Source organism: Bos indicus x Bos taurus, chromosome 13 (genome assembly GCF_003369695.1).
Source record: "Bos indicus x Bos taurus breed Angus x Brahman F1 hybrid chromosome 13, Bos_hybrid_MaternalHap_v2.0, whole genome shotgun sequence".
NCBI lineage: Eukaryota > Metazoa > Chordata > Mammalia > Artiodactyla > Bovidae > Bos > Bos indicus x Bos taurus.
Window position 1 is genome coordinate 50616871 of NC_040088.1, and position 16240 is coordinate 50633110.

Below are 16240 nucleotides of genomic sequence, written 5' to 3' on the forward strand. Positions count from 1 at the left end.
AGGGGCCACAGACTACAGGGCATTCACTGGACAATTTTTGAATATGAAGACAACATTACACAAGTTAGGAGAGGGCTTCTAATAAAGGTGATAGCTGTGGAAGGGAGAAACCTAGAAACAAAGGACTATAGCAAATGTATGTAACTTTATTCAAAACCCATAGAACGTTCATATTCTTTCTGAGATGTGAGACTAGGAGGAGTCCTTGAGAAAACTGTCATACTAAAATAAGGTATAAGAAGTAGTGGAGGATTGAGATACACATACAAACACATTATACTAATAACCGAATTATACAAATGACTGAATTATCCATTATACCTAATATATGTATTTTTACATATACACACATACTTAATGCCAAAGCTTTAGTTGGAATTTAATACTGGCATGGTCTAAGTCATCATCCCACTAAATTGATAATATATTAGCGAAAGGCCACCAGGACAGTCCACTTAGTGGACGAGGCCTCATCACTCCTGCTGCCCATGGGTTTGTGTGTCCTTCGCCCTGCTGCCCACCTGTTTATTCAATGAGCAGCTTCCCGACTCCACACGTTGTCTGCTTGGCAGGCAAGTGAGAAGTCTCATGGTCAGATACATACATGAAGAGTCCTTTTCCTCCAAGGAAAATGAAATATGTTTCAGATTTAACATACTACAGCGCTGGGTTGACTATCTATAAAGAAAACGACAATCCATACATTAAACTGCCAGAGAAAAGAGGCTAGAATAGCAGCAAGTGGGTTACAGGTTAGAGTTCCTAAGAGAGAAATGGTCTAAAATAAAGGAAAACTTGTTTCTAGTGACCAAGGTATATGAATTTCTTTAATCTTCGAGGTATATTTGTGCTGTATATTTTGTGGCTCCTTCACCAAAATATAGGGTAAAAAAAGTTTGAAAATTAGCAGATGAACCAAATCTCTAACCTTTCAGTAAAGACCCCAGAAGATACGGTTTATGCTGTCTCTTCTATTTATTTACATGATGTCAGAAAAAGGACAAAAATAAGCTGGGTAAGAAAAATGACTATTTTGTTTGAGGCTTTCAGATTCTTTCAGAATTCCTCTAGTGAGAAGGCTACATATTCACAGATTTCTTCTCATTCATTATATAAGAACAAACAGAAATACATGAAACTAAGGAATTGTCAATCTTCATGAGTCTATAAAAATACGGATTTTAAATTTCAAATGATGTCTATCTTTAATTTCAAGATTTTCTTTATGTGGATAATTTTATACCTTAAAAACTTTCTAATACTTATTTCCAAATCCTATTTAAAAGCAATTAATCTTGCTGTTGGGAAAAATCATTCCTGCAGATGTCATCTTTAAAAATCTTGCTGGCACTACTACTACATTTATTCCTTACATGTCAACTGTTGAGTCCAAATGACAAATGACCCTGAATAGATAACCGGCACAAAAACCTTTAAGAGACTTCGTAAGCTTTTACTATTGAATAAAATTGAATATTCTCTTTAAGATCTGATAGGAATACAACTATCCCTTTCACAGCCCTGGTCTCTAATAACTTTATTAGGTTGATCATATCAGATTTTGACCTTGTTTGTCCTGGCCGTGTCACATATCTCTCTCATAGTGGCCAATTTTCCAAGGTCACAGATTTCTTTACACTCTGCCCTTAAGTATTGATGAGCTCTTTGTCGATTTCCTATTTGTTTTGCAGCCAGGAATCTCAGATCAGTGTTAGCACCGCAGTTTGTCCAGCCTGCATAAACCCCTTGTTGCCTTTCACATCACTCCCCGAAAATCAAGTAGCCACACGCAATGCAAAAGGAGGCTGGAAATAAAGCCAGCACTTCCTCTGAGCTTGTCGGCTAGCATACTGCACTGCATCTTTCAATTAGCATCCAATTATTTTAAGTAGTGATACTTCAGTGTTTGTGTAAGCCTGCCTTGTAGAATTTAATACTCAGACAGCCATTTTGCAAAACACAGCAGGTCCATGAAATAAGGGCTATTTCAGTGAAAGAGTCACAGAATGATAAAGCTGCTGTAAATGCTGGCGTAACTGCAACAGCTGTGTCATGCATCAAATAATTATCATCTACTCTTTTTCTAAAGCTGTTCAAAACAGGATTTAAAAGGAGCTTCTGTGGCTATCTTTAATTTGACAAACTCCGTGGTATCTCTCCCTAAAAAGATTTTTTTTCATGCCATCATTCAAAGATGAAAACAGCACTACTCTACGTAAAAGAGAATATCAACTGGTTTGAACTGATACAGACCTCTGAGAAAATACACTTCCCAAGCAATCCCAGTGCAAGCTATTTCCGACCTTATCAAAGTAACCCGGCATGAAAGATACATTAAAAAAAAAAAAATCTCCGGAAAAAATCTCAGAATCTCATAGACCTCAGGTGGCTGGAAAACTCATTGTACAAATGATTGATTCTCTGGCTGATCCTCAGCACAGGGATTAAAAACATCTGAAAGAGGCAACATGCACCAGACAGACACGGATAGTATTTTCAGCCCCTAGCTGCAATTTACAGCAATAGAAACTTACATAGGACACCCGTGCTCGCCTCCGATGCACCAGCCCACAGCACTGCATGAAGAGCCGTGCAGAACGCAGTCAGCGTGTGGTTTCACCGAGCTGCACTGTGCCTCCTCTTCTCATCAGAGCCACTGTCCATTTCTCCCCACCTTCCACTCCCAGGTAAGAAGCATGGGCAAATCAAAACTTAGCTTCTGCCTCCTAGGTAGTTTCTAAAGACACCACTGTTTTTGCAAGCATGCCCAAACTTTGTTTTTCCCTAATTTTTTTTTCTTTTTTCAGGGAATCCGATCTCTTCTTCTTCAGGGAAGAAACTGACCAGAAATCTACCCAAAGTATCATTTATTTTCCTGAAATGACTCTTGCTAACTTACACTTGTGACTGTCCGGATCATCAGAGTTTCTTGGCAACGTTTTGACAGTAGCCATTCTCAACTGGGGAGCTTTTCAAACAGCAGAGAACCTTTGCATCTCACAAGCCTGCAGGCTCCTGCTTTTTTGCAAGAGGAGGCCTACTCCTGATGGTGTTTATGTGACTGCCTCGGAGAACGCGGCTGCTCCCGCGGCTGCTCTGCCATGATTGCCTTCCTCCCCACGCACAGATTGGCAGCAGCATCCCTGCTTCAGTGTTGCCTCTGTATCACTTTGGGCATATCTGGTCTGCGACTTCTCCCTCCTCCCTTTCCCCTGAAAAATTACAGTCTAGACTTTAATTCACTCCGGATTCCCAGGACTACACAACCACCCTCCAAATTGTCAGATGCTTCGTCTTGCAGTACGTGCTTCACATGAACCGTAGGAAGGAGTGACTTCAGGACCCAACACAGTCAACCACTACAGCTACACAGATTTTTGTGCTTTTTTTTCCTCACTGCCAAAATGCTCATTTTCTACGTGAAAGCCCATTAAATAAATGTAACTCTGGTAAGCAAAACTGATCTGAGTCAGAGCTAATTAATTAATTAGCTAGTATATCACCTATGATTTAGATACGAGAAACCCAATAAGCCTGCCTTCCAAGCCCGTGATCTCACAAATGAATATTCCTCCTAAACTGTAATTTACATCTTTTTTCTAAAGACACAGTTTGCAGACAAGGAGTCAATCGCAACATTCTTTCTAAAAGTCCTTGTACATGTCACACCTGAAAAGACGAATGATTATGGCATTTGGGGATTAAACTGTTAATTTATATGATATCAACCATTCTGATAAGCCATGATTCATGTAGCCACAGCTGTCGATGCACGTTCACTCCCACACCCATGTCACTTCATATACTGTTACCACTTGAGAAGATATTTAACTATTTCATGTCACAAATTAAGATCCCTCACCATTAAGCTCTTCAGGCAGATGGAATGTGCAAGCCTATTAATTCTCAACATTTTATCGTTCTTTCCTGAAAACCTATGATTTAAAGTAACAACTCTATTATTATTTGTAGTCTATGCTATGATGATGATGAGGAGGATATAAAGTAACAACTCTATTATTATTATTTGTACCCTTGAGTTGAAAAAACCTGCCTTAGTTCAATGTTTTTATTTGACTAATGAAGACCTGAGGCTCCAAATGGTCAAGTGTTTTGTTTATAAATGAAAGTGAAAGTGAAGCTGCTCAGTCCTGTCCAACTGTTTGCAACCCCATGGACTGCAGCCTACCAAGCTCCTCTATCTATGGAATTTTCCAGGCAAGGGTACTGGAGTGGGTTGCCATTTCCTTCTCCAGGGGATCTTCCCAACCCAGGGATCAAACCCAGGTCTCTCACATTGCAGGCAGACGCTTTATCATTTGTGCCACCAGGGAAGCCTCTTGTTTATAAGTAGCATAAGCAACCATATTTTAAATAGCTAGTAATTTATACAATTGAAAAAGTTTGCAAAAATTCTGTGGTTTTATCCTGTACTGATTAATCCTCCATATAGCTGAAGATTCAAAAGGGAATCATGGATGGACTACAGACAATGAAGTTCCTTTTGGGAATACATCAGTAGACTACAGACAGACAATAAAGTTCCTTTTGTGAATATATCAGGAGCCCAAAGTAAAATAAAATTTTTGAATCATGTTGCACATTGCATTTTGAAGTAAGTCCTAGAAAAAAAAATGCAACATTTTCTGGAACACATAAGACAGATTTACAGAAGGTAGGATATCACTTTAGTTTTTGAAATCAACTTTAGTGAGAAAAATACTAAGTAATATAAGAGAATGTATCATTTGAATTTCAGCCTTTTCTAAGGACCCTGTATCATCCTCAACCAGTACATATTTACTAGAATAAATGAATAAAAATAAAAAACAAACTCAAAGTTAGAATGAGAGGAAAACACTGGAAACTTGATCTCTTCCATGAATCTAATTTGGCATTCACTTAACTTCCTATCCACTATGATATTATCATACACAATATGAGAGAGATCCACAGTTCATTAGAGATACCACTCATTTGCCATTCTAGAATCCACAAGAGGAGGCCAAACCCTAATCTAAGTTGGGAAACATTGATAGAGCACCTCTACTAATACTTGCTTGGCACTGTCCTAGGTGCCTGGAGAAGGCAATGGCACCCCACTCCAGTACTCTTGCCTAGAAAATCCCATGGACCGAGGAGCTTGGTAGGCTGCAGTCCATGCTAAGGGTCGGACACGACTGAGCGACTTCACTTTCACTTTTCACTTTCATGCATTGGAGAAGGAAATGGCAACCCACTCCAGTGTTCTTGCCTGGAGAATCCCAGGGATGGGGGAGCCTGGTGGGCTGCTGTCTATGGGGTCGCACAGAGTCGGACACGACTGAAGCGACTTAGCAGCAGCAGCAGTCCTAGGTGCCACAGATAGAAAATAAACAAAATACTGTCCACTGATAACAAAGACAGGAAAAGAGAACACAGCATCTGAGTGCTATGGGAATACCAACAACACAACCCTTATTTATCCCTGGAAGGAACACTGAAGGCTTATTAGCAAAGGTGGGGTATTCTTTTTTTCTTTTTTAAGATTTTTTTGGGATGTATACCATTTTTTTAAGTCTTTATTGAACTTGTTACAATATTGCTTCTATTTTATGTTTTGGTGTTATGGCCAGGAGACACATGGAATCTTAGCTCCCCAACCAGGGATTGAACCTGCACCCCCTGCATTGGAGGGTGAAGTCATAACCTCTGGGCATCCGGGGAAGTCCCACTGGGCTACTCTTTGCAGAGTGGGTAAAACTGCATCCAGTGGAAAATGGGGGCTGAAAGAATCCAGGCAAGGGAGCAGAAAATGCAAAACCACAGATTATGTACAGAATATATACAGAATAAATCTTGTTTGTATAGGATGTAAAGAAGAATGTATACAGATTCAATATTTATGATACATTCAGACAACAGAGATTTACCCCAAATCTCTCCAACTGAACTGGGTTCTCTCTCCTAAGCTCACTCCTTATTCATCTCTCCATCCCTAACACTTAGTGTGGTAACACAGACATATTAGGTATGATGGATATTTGGAGTCCACTCGTCATGAATTCTTTACTTCATCCTGGGCAATAGAAATGGACCTGAGGCTCCTGGGCTATGCCAGAGAAATTGTTTTCACAATTTGGTACGGCTGACCAGGTAACCAGCTTGTGTTCAGTGGGGTAGGAGCAGAAATAACACGTGCCGAAACTTAATGCCTTCCCTTTTCTTGTTCTCCCTTTCTTGCTGTCTTGAATGGAGGTAAACTGCTGGGAGCTGGGACATCTGCCTACATTAAAGGATACTTCATGTTTAGAAGAAAAGAGCAACAAGACAGAAAGCCCGTGTCCCTAGCGCAGTGCAGCTGGCAAACCAGCCCTATGTCGCTTACATTTGGACTCTTTCGTTTGTTTTTATCATTCCATTATTACCTTTTTAACAAATTTTAAAATTGAAGTATAGTTCATTTAGCTTCCCTGGTGGCTCAGATGGTAAAGAATCCGCCTTCAATGCAGGAGACCTGGGTTCGATCCCTGGGTTGGGAAGGTCCCCTTAGAGAAGGGCATGGCAACCCACTCCAGTATTCTTGGACTTCCCTGGTGGCTCAGAAGGTAAAAAATCGGCCTGCAAAACAGGTAACCCAGGTTCGATTCCTGGGTTGGGAAGATCCCCTGGAGAAGGGAATGGCAATCCACTCCAGTATTCTTGCCTGGAGAATTCCATGGACAGAGGAGCCTGGTGGGCTACAGTTCACGGGGTCACAAAGGGGCGGACACAAGTGAATGACTAACACTTATAGTTCATTTACAGTGTTGTGCTAATTTCTACTGTACAGCAAAGTGATTCAGATATATATATATATATACACGCACACATACATTCTTTTTTATATTATTTTCATAAGATTTTGAACAGGTTTTATCATAGGATACCGAATAGAGTTCCTGTGCTATGCAGTCAGACCTTGTTGTTTATCCATCCTACATACAAAAGCTTACATCTGCTAACCCCAACATCCCAGTCCACCCCTCCCGTAACCCTCTCTTCCTTGGCAACCACCAGTCTGTTGTCTATATTCGTGATTCTGTCTGTTTCATAGGTTCATTTGGTACATATTTTTATTTTATAGAGGAGTATAAGTGATTTACAATGTTGTGTGAGTTTCAGATATACAGCAAAGTTATTCAGTTATACATATACAGATGCCTATTCTCTTTCAGATTCTTTTCCCATAAGTTTCCTGGGCTATACAGCACATAAAAGAGAACCAAACCCTATGCAGGCAGACCTCAGAGATACAGAGTTCACTTCCCGATCACTGCGATAAAATGGCTAAGATAGCAAAGTGAGTCCCAGGAGTTTGTTGGTTTCCTAGTGCATATAAAGGTATGCTTATACTATACTGTAGTCTATTAAGTGTGAATAGCATTATGTCTAATAAGACAATGTACATACCTTAAAATACTTTACTGCTAAAGAAAGTTAACTTTCATCTGAGCCTTCACTGAGTCAGTCACAACATCAAGGAGTGCTGACCACAGATCACCATACCAGGTAGAATAATAAAGAAAAAGTCTGCAATAATGTGAGAATTACCCAGATGGGACCACCAAGACACAAAGTAAATGCTGTTGGAAAAATGGCACCAATAGACCTGCAGGCCTGCCACAGACCTTCAATTTATCAAAAATGCCGTATCTGTGAAGCGCAATAGAGTGAGATCTGCTTATACTGTTTAAGACCCCAGCCATAGATGCTAAACCTGTATTTTAAAAGTATTGGATTGGACAAGAAGTTCCTTCAGGTTTTTCCATAAAGATATTATAGGAAAATTCTAACGAACTTTTTGGCCAACTAGTACCTCAAAGAGTTTCTGGAATAAATGCTTAATCCACAGATTGTGGAGGAGGTGAGGGAATGGGAGTGGGAACAAGTGACAAGAAGGCAGTCTCATCAGGAGACTGGAACAGGAGATTGAGCTGGGGTGAGACTGTGGACGTCTTTGAACATCACAGCAAGGAGTTTACACTTTATCACACAGAATCATCAAAGCCTTTCAGTATGAAATTTTCCGTGGTTCTATTAAGAAATAGGAAATAAAAAAAGCTCCATCCTGTTTGGCTGTAAAAACTAGTCGATCACTCTCTATTAGTGAGAAATTTGAAGTTATTGAACTACTGTGGTTGTCTGCCCTAAATGTCTGTCTACTAAATAATTAAATCAAATCAGGTCAATAAAACTAGCTATTGGGTTCATGTAGCCAAACCACAAACCTAATGAACTGTTAAATTTGCTAGGTTGTTAAACGTGAGATATATTAAAAGTAAAGTATTAAAAAGTGACAACAAGAGGTAGAATGACATAAACAACTCATTCAATAGAACTGCAAAGGAATGCCTAGGATGTCAAGGTCAGGAATTTGAAAAGTCCTAAGAGATTTACTTCTGGGCAGTCTTTATAAAGGATGAGGATTCAAGTTTATTTACTGGTCACTTTCTCCATTACTAGTGGTTACAAGGGATAAAGTACACAGAGGGTGTCCAATACGATAAAGTGATGCTTTGGAGAAACTCTTTGATGACAATGAATGAAAGTGTATCTGGAGAAGCTTTCAGAGAGGAGCTGAAGCTTACTTGTTGGGGCTGATGCTGTCTGAGTGCTTATGACTCTTCTGTGGCTCTGGTTTCAGGAAATGAATGGCCCTCCTCTCACCAGAGACTGCAGCCCATATACGTACTCAGTGAACTCTTCCTTCAGACTATGTTGTTGTTATAACTGCAACCATTCAGAATCTAGCATGTTTTTTTTTTTTTTTAACGTGGACCATTTTTAAAGTTTTTACTGAATCCATTTTAATATTGCTTTTGTTTTATCTTCTCTTTTTTCAGCCATGAGGCAAGTGGGATCCTGGCTCCTCAACCTGGGATCAAACCCATACCTCATGCATTGGAAGGTGAAGTCCCGCAGAGTCTGGAGGTTCTTAAGGGCACCAAAAACTTCTCCACTATTTTTTTTAATTAAAAAATTTTTAATATTTATTTTTTAAATTGAAGTGTATTGTGTTAGTTTACACAATATTTGTGTTAATATTGTGTTAGTTTCAGATGCACAGCAAAGTGACTTGGTTATATATATTACTTTTTCAGATTTTTTTGTCCCAATCCGGGTTATCCACTAATTTCAGTTAAAAACAGAAACAAAAAAAGAAGCCCAACATCTACATTCATCCATTCAGTCAACAACACCAAGGGAGTGCTATTCGCCATGTGTGAGTGTTTGCTTTGGTCTTAGTGGATAAAAAGAGCAGTGAAGTAATTGTGGTCTTGGACTACAGGGAGGGAGAAAGACAAGTTGAGTCCATAATCAGGTAAACATAATTAGGCACCAGTAAGTTCTCTGAAAGTACAGAATACTATGAAAATGTAGAGCGAGCAGACACCCTCTAGAATCAAACGAGGCAGGAAACTTCCCTGAAGAAGAGCTATGATGCAGCTGTCTGAAGCTAGAAAGGAATTAACCAAATGGAGCAGGGCTGAGGCAGGGGAAGGGGTCAGAGTAGCCCTGTCCAATGGAAGGAATGTTATTGACAAAGGTGTTTGTGTCAGAAGGGAGATGCTACCTGTAAACAGCTGGAGAACAAACTAAGAGGGAGACTGGGGCAAAATGAGGATGGAGAGATAGATGATGGCCACATCAGGAGATGTGAGCTGAGGATTTTCACCTTTACATTAAGAGCAGTGGGATTCTATTCATACAGTCGACAGGCATGAGCATCATTTAAACACACCTTGGTGGACTTCCCTGGTGGTCCGGTGGTTGAGAATCCACCCGCCAATGCAGGGGACACAGGCTCCATCCCTGGTCCGGGAAGATTTCACATGCTGTGGGGCAACTAAGCCTGTGCACTACAGCTCCTAAAGCCCTTGCACCCTAGAGCCTGCGTGCCGCAACTACTGAGCCCATGTGCTGCAGTTACTGAAGCCCCTGCAGCCTAGAGCCCTTGCTCTGCAATGAGAAGCTACCGCAATGAGAAGCCCGTGAACCGCCAGCTAGAGAGTAGCTCCCATTTGCTGCACCTAGAGAAAGCCCACTAGCAGCAGCAAAGATCCAGCACTGCCAAAATAAATTTATAGATAAATAAAAATTAAAACACACATTGGTAATGGAGCTGAAACTAGATGGAAAGATGTCCAGAGAAGAAACGGAGACCAGCTAAGAAGCTGCTGTAATTATGCCTGTGAAAGATAACAATGCCTTGTCCCTGGTGGTGGAGGTGGTAGGTAAGGTAAGAGGAGGAATCTATGAGATATTTGGGCGACAAAGACAGGTACAGAAAATGGAAAAAAGAAGCCCAGTGGAAAAGATACTTGTGGCCCAATTCTTTCCATTCTTGATACTACCATCCATTGTGAAGCGCAGCTTCTGCTAGGGCAATCCATGATACATCTTTATTTTCAGGTCAGTCCCAGTTTGCTCCTTTTCTTGGCCAATCCTCTCTTTAGCATCCTGAGCAGAGTCTCTATCTAGTCTCTATCTCTATCTTGCATTTACACTGGACTTGACTCTTTTAGCCACCAAAACGCACCCCTGTAATTTATTTCAATTTCTACAGACTGAAACTTCTTTCTTTCTATTTCTCACCAAGGTGTCTGGGTTCTCTTTTTATGCGCTGTTCTTTCTGAGTGTTTGTTGTGGTTTTTCAGACCAACAACGAGGCATTTCTTCCCAGTTAAGACAGCATCATCATTTGCTTATTCTACTCATTTTACAGAGAAGGGCGGAAGTAAATAAAATAACTCCATGCAAAGTAATTGGAGGAGTTGAAGTCATACTTTTAAAATGAATAAACATGAAATGTGCAACGAACTTAAATGACAAGTTTAAAACATAGTTTGTGTTACAAAGTTAGAATACACAGGGTTCAATTCAAGACTGTGAGAAAACTATGTAACCCTAATAAAACTCAGATCTCTTGTAGTTCAATCCTATTGAAAGAAGTACAATCCAACAACAAAAATCAATTGAACATCCAAAAGTCAATTTTTCATTGCATAGCTCAGAGTGAACATTAGAGAGAATCCTATACCCTCCTGCAACATTTCTCAAAAAATCCCTTTCCTTCCCTCCCTAATTCCCTTCTACCCTAAAGCCCCTGATGAGGCTGCCTTCAATTCTGGACACAAACAGACACACCAAAAAACCCCCTTCCCAGCTGCCAGTTTCCAGATTCTTTCTCCCTCAACCTGCCTGCCCCAGCCTCATATTTGGTAGATTTGCTTCATTTCTGTAGCTCTTTACTTTCTTTCAATGCTGAATAGGCAAGATATATTCTCTTTAGTATAAGAGGTAGAGGCATCAAGGAAGAAGAGGGAGAACAGCCAAGAATGTTTGTGTGTTAAATTTTTCCATATGATACTATTTTTGCAGAGAATACATTGCATCCATTCCTTTCACTCATTATAGCTCTAAGGAAATACAATACATATGTGAAAAAGAAACCACTGACCTTTGGGTAGAAAGGGGCTTCCCTGGTGGCTCAGATATTGAAGAACTTGCCTGCAATGTGGGAGATCCAGGTTCAATCCCTGGGTCAGGAAGATTCCCTGGAGAAGCAAATGGCTACCTCCAGTGTTCTTGCCTGGAAAATTTCATAGACAGAGGAGCCTGGCAGGCTACAGTCCGTGGGGTTGCAAAGAGTCGGACATCACTGAGTGACTAACACTAATATTTTGGGTGGAAAAAGGCAAGACACACTATTTATGGTGTCACATTTCACAAACAAATCTATAATGCTAGCACAATAAAATATTTCACAGAAACTATTTTGCTTTTCTGTTTGTTTGGAAAGACCAAGAAAGAAAACACACATTTTCTCTGAAGTTGCCATGAAACACTCATAGATTTGAGAATTCTTGGACAGATATATAATCCATGTGTAAAAATTTTTAAAATACCTTACTTGTCATAAAGTAAACAAAGAAACTGAGGCACAATGAAGTTAAGTCAATTACCCAAGGAAATGACAGAGCCAGGACTTCTACCAGGAGTTTGGCTTCTGAGCTCATGGTCTTATGCTCTCTATGAAAGGTTAAAAATTCATTTTATAAGCTGACCCTGGGGTTGTACACAATGAATAAGCTAATTAACTAATCCAATCATACAAGACATTTCTCCATCAAGAGCTCAGTGGTTCCCCTACTGGCTTCCCAAATCAAACTTACCTTCATGCAAAACTTTCCCATCTTTGAACTTGTTCCTTTCTCTTTCATGCAAAATCTGAAATTTTACCCACTGGAAAATTCATTTGATAGAACAAGTATCTTCTGACAAAAATTAAACATATTTTAGATAGACAAGCTCTAAGCCATTTATACAGGCTCACTTACTAGAAGCCTTATTTATATATCTGTATCTATTTTTTCTGTCTTAGAAAAGGAAATGGCAACCCACTCCAGTATTCTTGCCTGGAAAATCCCATGGACAGAGGAGCCTGGTAGGTTACACGTAGTCCATGGGGTCGTAAAGAGCCGGACATGACTGAATGACTCCACATTCTTTCTTTCTGTATTTTTCTATCTATGTATGCCTCACCTTGCTTCAGCAGTTAGTTTAGGCAACTTATAAGAATAAATTGTAAAATAACATTTAATTTGCTTGAAAGAGAAGAGAGAATAAAAAAGTAAAACAATAAAGCAAAGGACACAAAATGCATCCCATAATAACCAATGCACTGCCGACAAATGAGCCATACATTTGGGTCTAAGCTTTCCAGCAGCCAACTCAAGAAGGGAAACTCGGTCAGTTATGTAATTTACTGTCCATGAGCTTAAAATAAACCAAATGCTCAGAAGGATGTCTCTGCTTGGCACTGACATGGAACCCTGAATTCTCCTGGAGGTCCCCATGAAAAGGAGAATTGTGGAAAGTGATAAACAGCACTCCTGGGGGCACCCTTAAGGGGAAATGCCACTATGGGCGGTAAAGAGTTGCTTCTTAGACTGACCTGGGCTGGAAACTAAGTCCCACACCACAGGGAATTCAATAAAATACTCTGGGGGAGTCAGGGGAGAATGAGCAGGCCAAGACACCTAACTCTGTACAGATATGGCTTGATCCCTGAGTATCAACAAGAGCAATAACCAAAAGACTTAACATCTACTGATGTGGACGTTAGGACGCATTATTCCTTTACTCCTCATATCAACTTGAAGAAGGTATCATTATTATTTATCCTTAAATTAAAAATGAGGAAACAGACTTCAGAGATTAGGCCCTACAACACATAAGCAGTAAAAATTTGAACCCAGATCTGTTGAACTCCAAAGCTCTTGACCCCAAATACTAGGCCTCCAGAGTTTCCAACAGTGATGGACTCTGTCCTTCAAACAAATCCACTGAATACTATTTCTCATTGACTGATGACCTTCTGATAAAAATTAAATGACAATGATCTTAAGACTGATTTTAAGAAGCTTGTTCAACACAGATTGAGTAATCAAGCTGGGTGTATTCAGTATAATGAAAGAGAAAAACACTTAAGACAAGGTCACCCCGGGACTTCCCTAGTGGCGCAGTGGTTAAGACTGTGTTCCACTGCAGGGGGCACAAGTTTGATCCCTGGAGAACTAAGATCCGCAGGCTACGTGGTGCAGCCACCAAAAAAAAAAAAAAAAAAGACAAGCCTACCCCATCTCCATTTGCAGTTGTAGTTAAAGCAAATGGCTTTTCTTCTAACCCCCTTCATTTTCATAGAAACATTTCAGATAACAGGAAAAAGAAAGTGGTTTCAGCAGATGTATACTCGGGGAATAAGAACAGACCTGGGAGGGAATTGGAGCTTATGCCTGTGTGATGTTGGGTCTTTCGATGAGGGCTTCAGAGAGCAGAGATGCGGAGATGGTAACAGAAGAAGCCCAAGTTCAAAAGGAATTTGCTGTGTTTTTCATTCTACACTCAACTACAGTGTGGCTATATGATGCTCACAACCATCTGGATATATTTAATCTTTAGTTTGTCCAAAAGTAAGGCTTAGGTTGCTGAAGCCTTTCCACATTTAGACCAGACAACGTCAAAAGTGATGAGCTAAAACCGAGGGCAGACAGGCCCGAAGGACTAGTTCAAAAAAATGTGTTAACACTCAAACAGTAACGGCCTTGCAGCATGCCATTAAATTGGCCAATTTTCACGTTTCTTTAAGACTGTTTTTGGAGGATTAGACAGAAGCTAGAAAAGGCACAGCAAAGTATTTGGCTGTCCGCATTTTAGGAGAAATGAACTACATTTGAAATTACTAACAAGTCTATATGATAATAAATGCCCAAAATCACTTAGCAAGTTCTCTAAAACACAGACTACTATATTAGGCATTAATATCACCTTGGGTTCATTTTCTATTTTATACGTTTCCTTTTCTTTTTTTTTAACTTTTTTTTTTTGGCTAAGAGGTGCACCATGTGGGATCTTGGTTCCCCAACCAGGGATCAAACCCATACCCCCTGCATTGCAAGTGTGGTCTTAACCACTGGACCACCAGGGAAGTCTGTATTTTATAGTTTTACTAATGGGCTTTTTTTTTTTTTTAAGCTTTAATGTGCTTTTCAAAGGAAAGCATGTAGTATTATTCTTTTCTACCCTAATATGAAACTGAGTGCTTCCAGATTAATTTAATTACTTCAGAAGATGAAAGGATTGCTCTGGGAGGCCCCATTTGGTTCCGGAAGATTACTGGGTACCTCCTGGGTGTGTGAGCTAAGAAGAAGTGCTAACTGGTCCAAGGGGCAGCCAAAATTCTGTAGATAGTCACTAAACAGGACTTTGGATAGCTCCATAAAATCCAAATTTTTCCATTTAGAAACAAAGTAAGAAAATAACACTTTTAGAGTCAAATTTTGTGCAGGCTCTGTTAAGAGTTTGCTGAGAATTTCATGGAAATATTCTCCCAGATTGCCAAACTTTCTGTTTCCTACTAAGCTCATCTGTGAAAATAAACTGATATTTTTACTACTGTTGGGTCCTTTTCAAATTATGCTGTGAGTACATAATAGGGTTTTAATAGTTGGTTTTTTGGTTAGATAAGTGAATGAATACATACCCTGAAATATTCCTTGACATTGAAAACACCAGGCTAAAGTCAAAGGACCAAGAATAATATACAAAACAATTTTAGTGAGGAAAAAAATCCCTTCAGAGAAAATAAATGCAAAAAGATAATTATTTATATTAAAATATAGAGGACAGGTAGAAATTAACTGGTAATGGGAAATTTTAAAAAACAGAAAATTTGACACATTCATGAAAAAACAGAGGAAAAATTGAATCCATTAAGACAATTGGCAAGACAACAGTCTAGGGTTAAGTTTCCCAACAAAAGTAACAAATATTCAAAGAGAAAGATTAGGGAAGAAATGCAAAGCTGATGTTGAAGAATAAGGCCTTGGGGAAAGACAAAATTAATTGGGGTTACCAGCCTAAGCTAAGACTTAATTGCTATTTCCAATTATTTGCTGGGCAAATAATAAGAATTTGTTGGACTTTTCCATTCACTCAAAAAATATCTCTAAGCACCTTCTGTGAATCAAGCCCCATTTCAGACAGTGGAGACATACCAGTTAACAACTCACAACTTCAGCTTTCATGGATTCAGGCAGGCAATGGAAATGAAAACAAATGTTAAGAAGTGTCAATATGCATTTTTTCTGAACTGTGTGAAGAGAGATAAAGAAGAATAGTGGAGGTGTAAGTTTCTATTATATATAAGTTGGTCAGGGAAACCCTTTTAGAAAGATGAACTTTGAGCTGAAGAGTGAGACATGTGACCACCTGGGGGTAAAAATCCAGGCAAACATCTGGAGAGGGAGTGTCCTGGACCTACAGGAGGAAGAGCAAGATGGTACCTGTGGTTGGAGCCCTGTGAGGACCCAGAGGCTTGATCATTTAGGATCTTCAGGTCAGTGTAAGGACTGGATTTTATTCCAGTTGCAAACAAGCCATTGGTGAGCTTTGAAAAGGACACACGATTTGATTTACATCTTACAAGTGGCTTTCTGTCTGCTGTATGAAGACGCCCAGGAGCTAAGTCTTATAGCATTTTTGAAACTATTGCAATAGTTCAGGTGAGGAACAGGGGCTTGGTCTGAAAGTATTTGTGGGGGAAAACATTGAAAAGTGGTAGGATTTTGGGTTGGAGAAGGCATTGGTACCCCACTCCAGTACTCTTGCCTGGAAAATCCCATGGACAGAGAAGCCTGATAGGCTGTAGTCCATG

At 39.8% G+C, this 16240-nt stretch overlaps 1 protein-coding gene across 4 annotated transcripts in view; it reads right to left on the bottom strand.

Moving 5' to 3' along the window:
- CACNB2 (calcium voltage-gated channel auxiliary subunit beta 2) overlaps positions 1-16240 on the bottom strand; it is a 427802-nt gene that overhangs the window by 281763 nt on the left and 129799 nt on the right. Inside the window, exon 1 of one of the 4 annotated variants that reach the window (XM_027559820.1) lies at positions 2535-2600. The exons of the other annotated variants lie outside the window; for them this stretch is intronic. Within the exon in view, the coding sequence (XP_027415621.1) occupies positions 2535-2582 (48 nt within the window). The 5' untranslated portion in view covers positions 2583-2600. Of the gene's footprint in view, positions 1-2534; positions 2601-16240 lie in introns of those variants that run through there. 4 annotated transcript variants of the gene reach the window in all.